The sequence below is a fragment of the Mixia osmundae genome (genome assembly GCF_000708205.1).
Source record: "Mixia osmundae IAM 14324 unplaced genomic scaffold scaffold_1, whole genome shotgun sequence".
Taxonomy (NCBI): domain Eukaryota; kingdom Fungi; phylum Basidiomycota; class Mixiomycetes; order Mixiales; family Mixiaceae; genus Mixia; species Mixia osmundae.
This window is the reverse complement of record NW_014575563.1, coordinates 1,919,446-1,932,395: the sequence shown is the minus strand read 5'-3', so window position 1 is coordinate 1,932,395 and position 12,950 is coordinate 1,919,446. Positions and strand designations below refer to the sequence as shown.

The window sequence follows — 12,950 nt, the reverse complement described above, 5'->3', positions numbered from 1 at the left end:
GACACGTGAGGCTACGAAGAGGCTGATCTGGCAGCTTTGAGCACCTCTTCTGGCGTGTAGCGTACCATCTCGTACTCTTTGTGGACATACCCGCATTTTTCGTAGAACGCTGTGCCGTGATATCAGTCTCCTGCAGCGCAATCTGAACAAGAGACTCACGGATGTTGTCCTTGTTGCAATCGAGGATGACTTTGTAGCAACCCACCTTTTCGCCAATCGCTGTCAAAGCGAGGATGATCTTCTTGCCCAGAGACTGTCCCTGTGCTTCCTTCGAGACTGCGATATCCTCAATGTGTCCGACCAAGCCCAGCCCCCTGAGGAACTTGCGTTCGACGATGAGCGTGCCGACTGCCATGATCTTGTGTTCTGTCGCTACAACGAGAGGGTAGTACGCTGCCGGCTGGGCAGTGTGCATCTCATCGAATCGCGATTGCCAGGCGGCCTGACCGGGATCGGGAGCCTGGGTGAGCACGGTGAGGACGTCGAGATGGCCTTTGGAGTAGTCATCGCGTGCAAGTGGGCGGATCTGCTCGGGGAACTCAGCTGGGACGCCGGGCAGAAGGGTGACGGTGAGCATACGATGTAGCCTTGCTTGAGATCCGATTGGATGCTGTCGAGCCAGTCGTGAGCATCGAATGCCATCTCGTCCTGGCGCGACTGCATCGAGTGAACGCGGAGAGCGACGCGTCAAGTGCAAAGTGCGTCGTCATCTGCCGCTTGCAATGTCATGCTCAGCGCCGTTCCTGGACCAGTAGAAGGCCTGTCGTACCTGCCGGACTTCATTTCCATCGCAGACGAAGCTCATCTGCTCAGCAAGATTGAAGAGATTGGCGGGGTCGAACTCGATTCAGCTGCCGGTCAGCGGATCTATAGGGACAGGGGGACATGCGCAGGATGGAAAGATCTCAACGGGCGTCGATCGATGTACTTTGGTGCGCTCAGCCCACACGCCTTGCAGAATGATCAGGTCTGAGAGGACGCACGAACAGGAGGGACGATACTGCCAAGGACATCTACGCTCGTGCCCGTGGCGATGCCTCCGTTCATGCAAGCCAGCTACCCTCACATACTCGACAAGATCGCCCAACTCGGATTATACGATACTTGCAAGACAAGCCGACCGAACCATGTGCTCTTGAACGAATACCTGCCCGGCCAAGGCATCGCTGCGCACGAAGACGGTGATGCCTATCATCCTGTCGTCTGCACTCTCTCGCTCGGCTCTGGCACGATACTCGAGCTGTACGAATACGAAGGGCAGGCGACCGAAGAGGCGAGGACGATATTGCCGGATCCTATCATGTCGATCTACGCAGAGCGGCGGTCGCTGCTCGTCTTGAGTGGTGCAGCGTATACTGCTTGTCTGCATGGTATTGCCGCTCGGCAAGTCGACAGCGCAGAGCAAATCCAGCGATGCGCCAACGTTCGAGCTGGCTTGACGAGCTCGGCACTGCCTGCTAGCCAGGATGTAGATCGTCGTCGCAGAGTCTCGCTGACGATGCGGCATGTGCCCAAAGTCAAGCGACTGCTCTGACATGCAGACTCGCGTAGGCCTACTTTGACGGCTTGGGGCCTTGGAAATACAGCGTCGTCCTGAAGCCGCGTACGGCATCATCTTTGTATTTCGACAAGGCGATGCGGTCAGTTGCCTTCAGCTCGTCCGTCGTCGCGGTGATGAGCTGCTCTTGGACCGCATCGACAAATCTCCTCCGGACCTGAGGATCGACAGGGGCAGGCTGGGCGCGCGTGCCTTGGAGCTCGACCATTGTTCTGCCGCCCTTTGCAAGCGTTCGCGCAGCCACGGACAGCTTGTGCTTCAGATCGTGAGGCGTGACATGCCAGGAGAGTTGGACTTCTTTCTCTTCCAACTGGCCTGTAGCCGACAGACCCAACTTCTTCCTCGCTCTCCTCTTTTCCGACTCCTCTCTTGCTTTCTGCACTTCCTCTGCTTTCGACCGTATGCGTACAATGGGATAGCCTGCAGATTGATCCCTCACAGGCAGAGGCATACTGACGGACGCAGGGCCGGGCGAACGAGCTTGGGTATCGACGATATAATGCGTGTTTCGGTTCATGGAGGCCAGAACGGCGTCTAGGCGAGCAGGAGGGAGGAGCGAGCCCGAGACAGGGTCGACGAGCACGACGAGTCGTGATCGTATGGCTTCATCTTTCGCTGGCTCTCGCTTGTTGCTCCTTGTCGCGCTTGATGGACCCCCAGGCGTGATCATTGACGAGATGGCATAGCCTCTCCTGCCCGCTGAGCGAGACACTGGCACCCCGCTTGGCGCAATCTGGCGTGTGCTTGCCAGTCTGAGGCATAGCTGGCATTGTCGCAGCATCGCCGTCGTCCTGCGCATCTGCATGCTGGCCTGCTGTCGCGCTTTTGTGTGAGACTATAAAAGGCGTGTCTGCCGGCAAGCGCAGGCGGAGGCCAGCCATGAGTCAGCCCAACGGCAAACGACGCAAGTCGACGCTCCGACAGGAAGGCTTCCTGACGCCCGAGCCAGGCTCGAGGAGAAACTCGCTCTCGTCCGGGTTCCTTATCGTTCAGGCCTCAGCGGAATCTGACCCGAATGGTCAAGCGCTCGCTCGCCCACGAGCATGGTACTGCTTGCCCCTTCTGGCCACAATCGATCTCGTGTATACCACCACCACGACGGCACTGTTGCTCGAGCAAGATCTCGTCAGACCTGCGCCAATGTGGCTCCTGCCCGCTTGGGGCCTCATCCGCTGCTGCGGCATCCTCTTCGCTACATCTACAAGTCACATCAGGAACATGTCATGGATCATTGCTGCCCTTTCGATGGCAAGCAACACCTGAGCAACGCAGAGAACGCGAGCTGACTCTGACGCGTCGGTCAGGGTACTGCGCTCGTCTTCCTTTTCGAGCTCAATATGCTTGTCCAAGATCGCATCTACCTCTTTCCGGGTCATACTGCCGATGGCACTGACTCGGCCAAGATGCCCCCTGCGCTCACGGTCTACCTGCTCTCCCAGCTCGGTTTCGCAGTACTCCACTGGGTCGCCTTTGTGATGGTCGTGGGCGTCAGACCTCGCACGACGGTCCTCAGCAAGGTCAGCTATCGCGAGCTCGATGCCGACGAGTCAGAGGTAGAAGTCGAATGTGACGAGCGAGGTACGCCAAGGATGCCGGTCAGAAAGAGACTCTGGCGCAAATTGAGAGGATCGGTTTGGGAGGATCGGTTTGTCCGAGTTGACTATGGCACGATACAGGCCCTTCCGGAGGCAGAAGAGATCACTGTGGACATAGATCATGCTTTTGATCGAGGAGATGAGGAAGCTCGGTTGAGCGACGGGCAAGAGGAGGCGATCGATGTGTACGACGCCGAAGGATTGTCGAGTGACGATGATCCAGACGATATCATCGATCTGCCACCTCGGCGATGTCACAGTCTATCGATCACCAGTCGACCCTCAGAGGCCATGTTCGCTTCTGCCAGCCCATCCTGGCGCTCGCTGCGTGCGAGGCCTTCCTCGCGCATCGCTCTGCCCAACGCAGACACTTCGCCCAATTGAGTCTGTCCTGTCATGATGTTGTAAGACTGCATGCAAAGGTTGTTACAATGCCAACAAAGAGCCATCACGATCGAAGCCCCAAGCACTTTGGGAAGCCTCGTCCTGATGCAGGCGCTAGGTGATATGGATGCTCGCGACCGACCCGCCCAGCGCTTCTATCCTTGCCTTCTCAGCTCGATCTCGTTCGTCCTCTGTCTCTCGTCTGTACCGGGCCAGATCAAAGTCTTCCCCGTCGTCCTCCTCGTCCGAATCTTCGTAGTGGAGCGGTGACAGCTCGAAGAGGTCTCTGCCCGACATACCCGTCGTCCTGCCCGCAGACGCGGTGGCTTGTTTCGTCTTTCGTATCAAATCGGCTTCTGCGTCCTTCTGATTCATCCGGTTCTTCTTCCATTCTGCGAAAGAATCCGCCGTCACTGGTGTCAGCTCGCCTTTGATCTTGTGCCGCTGTGGACACGGATTCGAGCATCAGCTGTGTGGAAAGCTTTGATTCATGTGACCCCACCTCGACTTCTAAGAACTCTTCCAGCGAAATCTCTTGTTTCTTTTCGTCTTCTTCGTCTTTCTTCCGTTGAGATTTCAATACGAAGCCGGGCGGTAGCGCATGTCGGTACCTGTCGGGACAATAAGCACACAGGTCGCACGAGAAGCGAGGACACGACTCACTTGCAGTCGTCGCCCGAGGGACATTGCCAGAAGAATCCATATTTTGCCTCTTCGATCGCATCGATGAAATGCTTGCAGACGATGTCTGTCCAACGTCGGAGACTTCATGAGCGTTGTTACGGGCTGATGAGCCCTGCAGTCGTACCTGTCGTTGTCTTGAGATTGCCATGCTTGCTCATGACGACTTCTCGCAGTTTCTCCTCGTCCCAATTCTCCATCGTCTCATCCTTATCTCGTACATCGGTGTACAGATCTTTCTTCTCCGCCTTGCGTTCGATGTTCGGATCGTGTGAGAACTTGCACTTGTTCCCCTTTTCGCAATGGCCCGCCTTGAAGTAACTACAGAGAATCGTTTTCGGATCTGCAGGTGCGCGCATCAGCCTCGAAAGCTGGAAAGGATTGTGCAGGTACGTACCGACGCCAAAGGGTACCTTTTGAGCAACCTGGACGGGCTTGAACAGCTCTGCCATTTCCGCTTGCCGCTTCTGTTCTTGCAATTTCCGTTGCGCTTCGAGCTCTCGCGCGCGTTCCTTTGCTTTCTACAGCTCGCAATGCGCTCAGCTTTGTGCTGGGGATCGGGCAGAAGGGGGGACGTACATCATCTTTGTTCTTGCCCGCTTGAGCTTGTTGCTGTTGCAAGGTCGCGATCGTCTTTTGACCTTTGCCACCTTTTTTGTTCTTCATGCCGAAAGACTAGCATACCGAATCGATCGGTCAGCTCTGCGCTGTCATGTAGCAATACGATGCGCAGGATGAAGTTAGGCGAAGCTCGCATAGCAGCTCTTTTGCAGATGAGCTCGTGTGACGCGAGCAGAGCGCTTTGTCGAGACTTGACAGTGCAGCGATCCACCCGTTGCGGTGCAGACGATGTACGCTGAGAGCGAGAGAGGGAGGAGAACAGAGGGGAATGTACCTTGTCTACTGCAACCTTGCTTGAAGCTGCAGGCTTCGGTTGCGCTTTCTTGGGCGGCATCTTTGCGTATGCGTTCAGAGGAGACGACCCAAGCTGCGCAGTCAACAGGCAGAGTCCTGGCGTCTGCTGTCGCCCGAATGCGATGGCGTCGCAGCCAGTCTTGACAAGACTGTCGGATTCGAAGCACAGTGGATGATGCCCTTTTGACGATCTCCCCGAGACAGTTTGGGTTAAAAAGATCGCGAATTCGACAATCGAAGAGCGACAGAACACGAGGGAAGGCAGGCAAGGCGACCGACCGACCCAGGCCGTCTACATCCTTCACAGGTCCGCGTCACAAGCCGACAGAGGCTATAGCGGTGTCCAGCTCGAACTGAGCATCCATCAAACGCGAGCAGAACAGAGCAGAGGAACGGTGTTCGGGCTGATCTGAGTGGGCTGGTCTGTCAAAACTCCGGCTGCTTTCGATCCTCGTACATCGACCCTTCAGTCCTCTGCATCTCCTCCAGAGCCAATCACAGCGAGGCTTCACGTGCTCGATCTGCTCAGCTCAAGGACGTAACAACGGTCTGACCTCACCCGCCGCTGTTGCTTATCCCAAATCACGCGGTCCCGGCTGCCATCTCTCGACTTGGCCGTACAAACCGTGTCTGACCAGAGATTCTCGTGATACGTGTCGATCGTCACTTCGAACGCGTTCATCATGGTAGTCAGTGACCTATTGTGGAGCTCAACGCGCATTCGCGAGCTCATCCTCTCGGGGCGCTCTGCAGGATTTCGTCAAGCTTTCCATCTTTGGAACGTAAGTCCCGTCGAAAGCTGACATGCTCGGCGCTCACTGTGACCCTGCTCTTCTTGCTTTTATCGCGATCCGTATGACAGCGTGTTTGAAGTCACGACACGCTATGTTGACTTACAACCGGTCGGCATGGGCGCATTCGGTCTCGTCTGTTCTGCCAAAGACCAGCTGACCAACACATCCGTTGCCATCAAAAAGATCATGAAGCCATGTAGGTCTCCATCCACCCTGCAGAATGCAGCACGGCTAATCGGGTGCGCACAGTCTCAACGCCCGTGCTCGCCAAGCGCACCTACCGTGAACTCAAGCTGCTCAAGCATATCAGGCACGAGAACATTATCAGTCTCAGCGATATCTTCATATCACCCCTCGAGGACATCTACTTCGTCACCGAGCTCCTTGGCACGGATTTACATCGACTGCTCACCAGTCGGCCGCTAGAGAAGCAATTCATTCAATACTTCCTATACCAGATTCTCGTCCGTGCTTTCTCACTTTCCTCTTCTAGCTCAGCTGACGCGCAAGCCTATCAGCGCGGCTTGAAGTATGTGCACTCAGCAGGCGTTGTGCATCGCGATCTGGTGCGTCACATCGGCCACCGGGTTTTGCTCTGTTCACAAAGGCATGCAGAAACCGTCCAACATCCTCGTGAACGAGAACTGCGATCTCAAGATCTGCGACTTTGGTCTCGCGAGATTACAAGACCCTCAGATGACGGGCTACGTCTCCACTCGATACTATCGGGCGCCAGAGATCATGCTGACCTGGCAAAAATACGACGTCGCTGTCGATATCTGGTCGGCCGGCTGTATCTTTGCAGAAATGCTCGAGGGGAAGCCTCTGTTCCCAGGCAAAGATCGTGCGTCTCAAGATTGCGTAAAGACTTTCCTTCTCACTCACACCGACACGCAGATGTGAATCAATTTTCGATCATTACAGAGCTACTCGGTACACCACCAGAAGACGTCATCCAAACGATCTGCAGCGAGAATGTCCGCTAGCTCACTCCTGTGCGTGTAAGCCCGCTAATTCTTCTGCTCAAACAGACACTACGGTTCGTGCAATCACTACCTAAACGCGAAAGAATTCCCTTTTCGCACAAGTTCAGGAATGCAGACCCACTCGGTATGTCCGCAACCCGTGCGTTCGAGAGCCTGCTCAAGTTTGCCGCGGCAGCTCTGGACCTGCTAGAACGAATGCTCGTTTTCGATCCGAAGAAGCGTATCACAGCAGCACAGGCGCTCGCGCACGAGTACCTTGCGCCCTACCATGACCCAACGGATGAGCCCATTGCGGAAGAGGCATTTGATTGGTCATTCAACGATGCCGATCTCCCAGTCGTACATCTTGCTCTTTCCGTTCTGATCGCAGCGACTGATCACTGGTATGCAGGATTCGTGGAAGGTCATGATGTACTCAGAGATCCTCGACTTCCACCAGATAGAGACGCCCGCAGAGACAGCAGAGGGTCCAGTGGCCGGAGCGCAATAGACGTACCCTCCGTGCCACTTGACAGAGACTCCTTCATGCACGCTCAAAGGTCTGTCATTCGGCTCTAGACAGCGTAGCAAATCAGCACATGGGCTATCGGGATGGGTCCAAGAACGACAAAGCATGTACATATCATCACCACACGATGCAAGGTCCTTTTCGGTGGAAATTCGGACTCATGCGCGCGACATGTTGGTGCATTAAGTCTCTCGGCTAACGTACACTTGATTCTGCGATAGTATCCTGACACGTTACACGGGCTCTCTGAGCTCGATCGAGATGGCTGCTCTACCGGCTGAAGACAGCACAGGCTTCCCCGAAGAGATGTCCTTCTCGAAGAAGACCGGCTCGTGTCTGCTGAGCGCATGAGCAATAGCTTCTTCAAGCGCACCCTAACATACTCTTTGCCTTGCTTCTCTAGTTCGGCGGCCTTGTCCCGCTGGGCTTGCTCGATCCTCTGCTTGATGCTGTTGCCTTTGGTAAAATCCTTCGCTTTCAGCGCGATGGTGACTTCATTCCAAAAGCGGTGGCTCTCGTCCGGCTCTTGCTGGTTCATACTTCTTACCGTCTTGGGCAGCGGCGGCAGCTTCGATACGTCTATTAGCATTTTCCAGTCCTGCAAGGCTTGACTGTCAGGTGCGCAAGCCTAGCTGATCAGGAGCACGGACATCTCCCGACGAGGTGAGCTTGTATCTGAGTGCGCCACGCCAGCTGCCCTCGATCCGAGCGAGGACATCCTTATCTGGCACCCTCTTGATTTTATCGTACTGTTCCCTCCCTTCTTCGCATTCATAGATGACACCTTCTACAGCATACTTTGCCTTGCCGAGCCATGACTGTCAATGCCAATCGAAGATTGAGCTCGTGTCAGACGCTCAAGGCGCGATTAGCCTGACCTCGTCCACGTAGGCTAGCAGGGTTCTGAGCTGCTTGCCAGACTTGCTCTCGTTCGTGCAAGTGATGTAAGTCTGATCGGCCAGAAGGATGGCCGGGGCGCCTCGAAGAAAGCCGGTGATGAGTGCGGTTGGATGCGTTATCTATGCGTGCCGGTCAGACGCTTCGAGACTGGCAGTATCACGAGAAGCCTACCTGATACTCCTCGCCATAGCCGGGCAATTTGACAAAGACGCCCTTGTTGACGTTGCCCGCATACACTTTGACGCCTGCCATGTACTGTTCAGGACCAGCATCGGTCTGATGATAATCACTCACTCGTGCCCGTGAATTTTGCACTGAGGTGATCGTTGCCGTATGAGAGCACCTTGCCGACGCCATCTGTCGCGCCTTTCGGCTGGGATTCGCACCAAAAGGTCGAAATTGGCGGATGATGCGAACACTGTTCGTTGAGGAAAGCGATGCGATGCAGATTGGGCTTGTTCGAGCGACTCTCCTGTGCGCCGTCGCGCTCTTGGAACTGGCTCGAAGCTGAAGCCTTGGGTGGATTGACGGGGATATATTCAAAGTAAGAATTGTCAAAGCTGGGGCGGTGCTTGATCTTGCCGGCGGGCGTCTTGACGCTTCTCAGGCTCTTTGTGTCCGCTTCCTGGTGCGATTGTTTCGAGATCTTCATTGCGTCCATTCGATCGACCAAAGGGGATTCGGTAGCTTCCTCGAATTGCTCATCATCGGAGCCTGTAGCCTCTTCGTCTTCGGAGGCGGTGCCATCACCTGAAGCACCGCCAAAGGGCTCGTGATACTGAAACTCGTGAACCTCCAGCTCGCCTGCTTTGACGGTGGCGGGTGAGACGTCCCAGTGGGAGCGGAAATGCTCGCCGAGGCTGTAACTTCGTAAGTGAACGCTATGTAATGAGCAAGAAAGACGTACACAGAGTTGTAGGGTTTGACGACGCGGCCGTGTACAAACTTGGTCTGCATACAGACTGGCGCGCCGGATGAGCTCGAGAGGCGGAAGCACTACGGACGAGAGACTTACATGTGAAGCGGACGACAGCAAGCATGCGTTCGACAGCATCCTGACCTTCTTGACCCATGGCGAGATAGATGTCAGGCCGGTCGAGATAAGTCCAGTAGCTCAGATTGGGCATGGGCTCAATGAGATTGGCAGGGAGAGAGAATCGCATGGCGGCCAAGTCCTTGACGCCTAGGGACTTCTTGAGGATGCCAAAGAGCTGCTTGAGCTTGGAGGACTCTGACTGGTTGACCACATCGTCTGGCAGAGGCTCCGATTCAGGCGATTCTTTGAGGCTGGCGGGCGCATCGCTCATTGAAGTGGCTTGTGAGGAGCTCGATGCGGCTGCATGTGATGAGTGGCCGGACTTGATAGACGCCGTCCTCGAGGAAGGCATGATGTGGAAGTCTGTTGTTCGCCGCGAGCGAGCTCGTGCGGGCTACGTGAAGCACACTGACGTCAATGCGTACGTGCTCTGCTACTTAGTTCTGCGGCAACAACCGAATGCGGATTGCCCGAGCACAATCTGTGTAGTAGGTCCCGAGGCTGGACAGCACTACCCGGCCAATGGACGAGCGTTCAAGGCTCAAACGTGCCTTTGAATGCTGGTGCGGTACACGCCCCGATGCAGTCTGTCAGTCAAGCTGCGTGCGCCTTGCTGCCTCGCTCGACACTCTAGCACGTCGGCAGACTGTTCGACGAGAGCTGCCACGCCTTGGATACGCTCGTGCAATCTTGAGGCCGTCAGTGATTCGCAGTTGCCCGAACGAACAAAAGGCGCGCGCCCTTTCCGTCGGAAACTCGAGAGCGCTCGAGCGGCGGCGTGTCAGGGAATGTCAACTAGTCTCACACGAGCAACGCAGAGGCAATAGACAGCCCAGCTGATACAGACCCTCCCTGGTCACTCATAGCTCGTCTGCCGCTCAGCACCTCGTGCAACAGCCGAACGAATCAGCGGCGCAAAGCCACGTCGATAGACGAGCCTGCCGTGCTTGGCACTGCTTAGACAGCCATCATGTGGCTCACAGACCTACAAAGTGAGTAGACAGTCTCCTGTCCGACAGTCCGACAGTTCCCTCCGGCTGTGTCTCGGGAAACGCGCATTCGCGTCGACTGGTCTGCTCGAGCTGCTCGGTCGCGTGCGCCCTTGCAGTCACCGCCGGTTTGCCAGTCGGTGCTGCATGTTCTCGGCCATGCTCGTGGTCATGGCGACTGTCTTGCACGACCCAGTCCATCACATATCCCGAGCGAATAACTCACGAGAGCTTGGCGCACAGAAATCGGCGTGGGCATCACGTCATTTGGCATGCTCTTCCTCTTCCTGGGCGTCATCACCTTCTTCGACGCAGCCTTATTAGCGCTGGGAGATGTACGACACGTCCAGTGCGACAGCCGATCAATGCTGACCCTGTTTCATCCGGCAGATACTCTTTCTGAGTGGCATCACGCTCGTCATTGGCCCCAGGAAGGTATGCACGCCTGAGTCGAAGCGTCTGGTTGCAGCTCACGAGCGATCTATAGACCTTTGCGTTTTTCGCGCGGCGGCAAAAGATCAGAGGCACAATCTGTTTCCTTGGCGGCATCGTACTTGTCTTTTGCAAGTATCCGTTTTGGGGCATGCTCATCGAAGCATTCGGCTTCCTCAATCTGTTTGGGTCAGTCTTTTGCCCCCCTCTACTATCCTCACCGAGCTCATCATGACTTTCAGGGACTTTTTCCCGGTCGTTCTGACTTTCCTGAGGCAACTGCCCGTCATTGGGCACTTCTTATCGCTGCCCTATGTACGGCAAGTCACAGATCGCCTGACCGGCGCGCGGCAGTCCGCTGTATGATGCAGACTGTCTGTACATTTGCCCGTAGTCCGCGAATGGCCGAGATCGCCGTCCGTGAGCGCTCGCGTGAGATCGTCATGCGAAAGATCGTCGACTGTCCGGACGCGCCTTGCCCAGATAGCTTGTCCTCCCTGTTTGAATGGTCCGTCCGCCGGCTGGCCATCTCACGCAAGCAGCATGAGGACAGACTGTTTGTAGCATCGGCAGTGGCGTCATGCGAGCTCTCTTTGGCAGGCGAAAGAAGGAAAAGGAAAGGGAGAAGCTAGACAGCAATGTGCGAGACTACCATTCTGCGCTTCTCAGAGCAGAGGTGCAGAGCTCCGCTGGTGTGGGCGCAGCTGCATCGCCGTCTCTCGGTCATGGCAAGACAGCGTCCCTCGGTCGGTTCAGTACGCCGCCAATGCGGTCCACTGGCTTTGAGGAAGCGGTCATAGCGACACCCAAAAGCACGAGAACGATACCCCGGAGTCCTCCGATGCCAGGTTCGCCACCCTCACTCCGATCTCGTGTATCCACAAGCAACCTCTCGACCACGCGAGAGATCCGCTCGCATTTCGATCCAGAAACGCTGCCCCTGCCTTCCTCGCCCTCACTGTCATTGCGCGATTCTGGCTTTGTGGAGCAGCAGCCGGCTCAGACAAAGCGAGCGTCGACCATCAAATCATTTGCATCACATCACAGCGCAAAGACAGTAGACCCATCACCTCGAATAGCGAAACAGGCGGACGCATCATCAGAGCCAATCGCAACAAACAACATTGGACAGAGACTATCCGAGCTTGCGGTCGCTCACCAGGATGGGCTCATAGACGATGAAGAATATCGCACGCTACGCACTGCCCTCTTTGTCAAGTGAGTCCCCATTTGATCCAACAAGCGTCACACAGACTGATGGAATTTGCAGATTTGATGCAGACACTCGGTCCAGGCGGCAAGCGGACGAAGAGGCGCGACAGCCACGCCTGTTTGGCAACCCACTACCAGGTATATTTGACTCTCCAGCCAGCCTGATGCCGGTCTGATGCACGCGCAGACGAGCTGCGCGATCCGCAGACTCGGGCAAATGGCGAGTTGCAAAGTGAGAAATCACTCAAGTCTGCGCAGACCAACAAGACAGGTCGAACAGTCGGTAGCTATCTGCGTCGAAGAGTCTCCAGTATCAAGTCTCGAGCAAGTCACGGTCTCGGCATCATAAACGGCGATGTCGAGACTGACAACGAAGACGATGTGCGATCGGCTAGCAGTATGCAAAGACAATCCAGTAGTAGCTCTCGCATTTCCATGCCAAAGCGCACTTCAGTACGTGCCCTGCGAGGCCAGACGAGCCTTGACGAGATTGCGGAAGCGTCGCCGCACGAGCCTATGCGCATACGCACTTTGCCGAAAGACAGCATGCGTCCAGGCCTGAACAGCATGGCCGAATCTGATAGTCTACCACTGGCGTCCGACGGACCCCGCATACCCAATGGCCATGCAAACGCTCAGCAGACTCCCGGAGCGTCCCTGCTCCGATCAACTTCGATATACAGACGAGGTCAAAGCTCGCGCACAATGATCGACTCCGTCCTCTCAGAGCACGAAGCCACGCCAGCTGAGCTGCGGCGCGAGATTGATGATCTCAAGAACGAAATGAACCGTCTCACAGCTCTATCGGACGGCGACTTTGCGAAGAGATATCAGGAGCGCATCGAGTACCTCGAGGCGCGCATACAAGCTAGCTCGATCAAGAAAGCGCTCAGACGGTGACATCACTGAGCGAGTCAATGTGAAGCTGCAGCACTACGCCTCGAGGCCTGTGCATCGGCC

At 55.9% G+C, this 12,950-nt stretch overlaps 9 protein-coding genes across 9 annotated transcripts; 5 read left to right on the top strand and 4 right to left on the bottom strand.

Moving 5' to 3' along the window:
• Nucleotides 1-11: 11 nt before the first annotated feature.
• On the bottom strand, nucleotides 12-663 carry L969DRAFT_92171 (uncharacterized protein; the record flags this gene model as incomplete). The annotated part of the gene is made up of 3 exons (XM_014715839.1): nucleotides 12-109; nucleotides 160-526; nucleotides 580-663. 3 exons carry the CDS (start codon nucleotides 661-663, stop codon nucleotides 12-14), a joined length of 549 nt encoding a protein of 182 aa, XP_014571325.1.
• Nucleotides 664-727: 64 nt separating this feature from the next.
• Nucleotides 728-1,534, top strand: L969DRAFT_92170 (uncharacterized protein; the record flags this gene model as incomplete). Its single annotated transcript, XM_014715838.1, has 2 exons — nucleotides 728-932; nucleotides 990-1,534. 2 exons carry the CDS (start codon nucleotides 728-730, stop codon nucleotides 1,532-1,534), a joined length of 750 nt encoding a protein of 249 aa, XP_014571324.1.
• A 19-nt stretch (nucleotides 1,535-1,553) lies between these two features.
• Nucleotides 1,554-2,363, bottom strand: L969DRAFT_92169 (uncharacterized protein; the record flags this gene model as incomplete). Its single annotated transcript, XM_014715837.1, has 1 exon — nucleotides 1,554-2,363. One exon carries the CDS (start codon nucleotides 2,361-2,363, stop codon nucleotides 1,554-1,556), a length of 810 nt encoding a protein of 269 aa, XP_014571323.1.
• A 20-nt stretch (nucleotides 2,364-2,383) lies between these two features.
• On the top strand, nucleotides 2,384-3,646 carry L969DRAFT_168228 (uncharacterized protein). Its single transcript, XM_014715836.1, has 2 exons — nucleotides 2,384-2,806; nucleotides 2,863-3,646. Exons 1-2 carry the CDS (start codon nucleotides 2,438-2,440, stop codon nucleotides 3,535-3,537), a joined length of 1,044 nt encoding a protein of 347 aa, XP_014571322.1. The 5' UTR covers nucleotides 2,384-2,437; the 3' UTR covers nucleotides 3,538-3,646.
• L969DRAFT_170404 (uncharacterized protein) lies at nucleotides 3,595-5,367 on the bottom strand. Its single transcript, XM_014715835.1, has 6 exons — nucleotides 4,798-5,367; nucleotides 4,616-4,739; nucleotides 4,346-4,561; nucleotides 4,201-4,285; nucleotides 4,040-4,148; nucleotides 3,595-3,981 (listed from the first exon to the last, which is right to left on the bottom strand). Exons 1-6 carry the CDS (start codon nucleotides 4,882-4,884, stop codon nucleotides 3,652-3,654), a joined length of 951 nt encoding a protein of 316 aa, XP_014571321.1. The 5' UTR covers nucleotides 4,885-5,367; the 3' UTR covers nucleotides 3,595-3,651.
• L969DRAFT_42791 (uncharacterized protein) lies at nucleotides 5,337-7,607 on the top strand (the record flags this gene model as incomplete). Its single annotated transcript, XM_014715834.1, has 12 exons — nucleotides 5,337-5,530; nucleotides 5,604-5,822; nucleotides 5,862-5,915; nucleotides 5,996-6,123; nucleotides 6,177-6,391; nucleotides 6,446-6,493; nucleotides 6,543-6,771; nucleotides 6,825-6,904; nucleotides 6,959-7,037; nucleotides 7,089-7,252; nucleotides 7,305-7,380; nucleotides 7,429-7,607. Coding segments are annotated over 12 exons (1,665 nt in total), but the record flags the coding sequence as incomplete, so codon positions are not given.
• L969DRAFT_167801 (uncharacterized protein) lies at nucleotides 7,563-10,094 on the bottom strand. Its single transcript, XM_014715833.1, has 8 exons — nucleotides 9,337-10,094; nucleotides 9,229-9,283; nucleotides 8,616-9,181; nucleotides 8,493-8,566; nucleotides 8,300-8,440; nucleotides 8,072-8,239; nucleotides 7,805-8,019; nucleotides 7,563-7,757 (listed from the first exon to the last, which is right to left on the bottom strand). Exons 1-8 carry the CDS (start codon nucleotides 9,707-9,709, stop codon nucleotides 7,655-7,657), a joined length of 1,695 nt encoding a protein of 564 aa, XP_014571319.1. The 5' UTR covers nucleotides 9,710-10,094; the 3' UTR covers nucleotides 7,563-7,654.
• Nucleotides 9,880-11,210, top strand: L969DRAFT_70068 (uncharacterized protein; the record flags this gene model as incomplete). Its single annotated transcript, XM_014715832.1, has 7 exons — nucleotides 9,880-10,055; nucleotides 10,203-10,281; nucleotides 10,319-10,349; nucleotides 10,590-10,681; nucleotides 10,737-10,781; nucleotides 10,834-10,967; nucleotides 11,021-11,210. The coding sequence occupies 7 exons, from the start codon at nucleotides 9,880-9,882 to the stop codon at nucleotides 11,142-11,144; spliced, it is 681 nt and encodes a 226-aa protein (XP_014571318.1). The 3' UTR covers nucleotides 11,145-11,210.
• A 148-nt stretch (nucleotides 11,211-11,358) lies between these two features.
• L969DRAFT_14937 (uncharacterized protein) lies at nucleotides 11,359-12,890 on the top strand (the record flags this gene model as incomplete). The annotated part of the gene is made up of 3 exons (XM_014714931.1): nucleotides 11,359-11,996; nucleotides 12,049-12,128; nucleotides 12,178-12,890. The coding sequence occupies 3 exons, from the start codon at nucleotides 11,359-11,361 to the stop codon at nucleotides 12,888-12,890; spliced, it is 1,431 nt and encodes a 476-aa protein (XP_014570417.1).
• Between the last annotated feature and the right edge of the window lie 60 nt (nucleotides 12,891-12,950).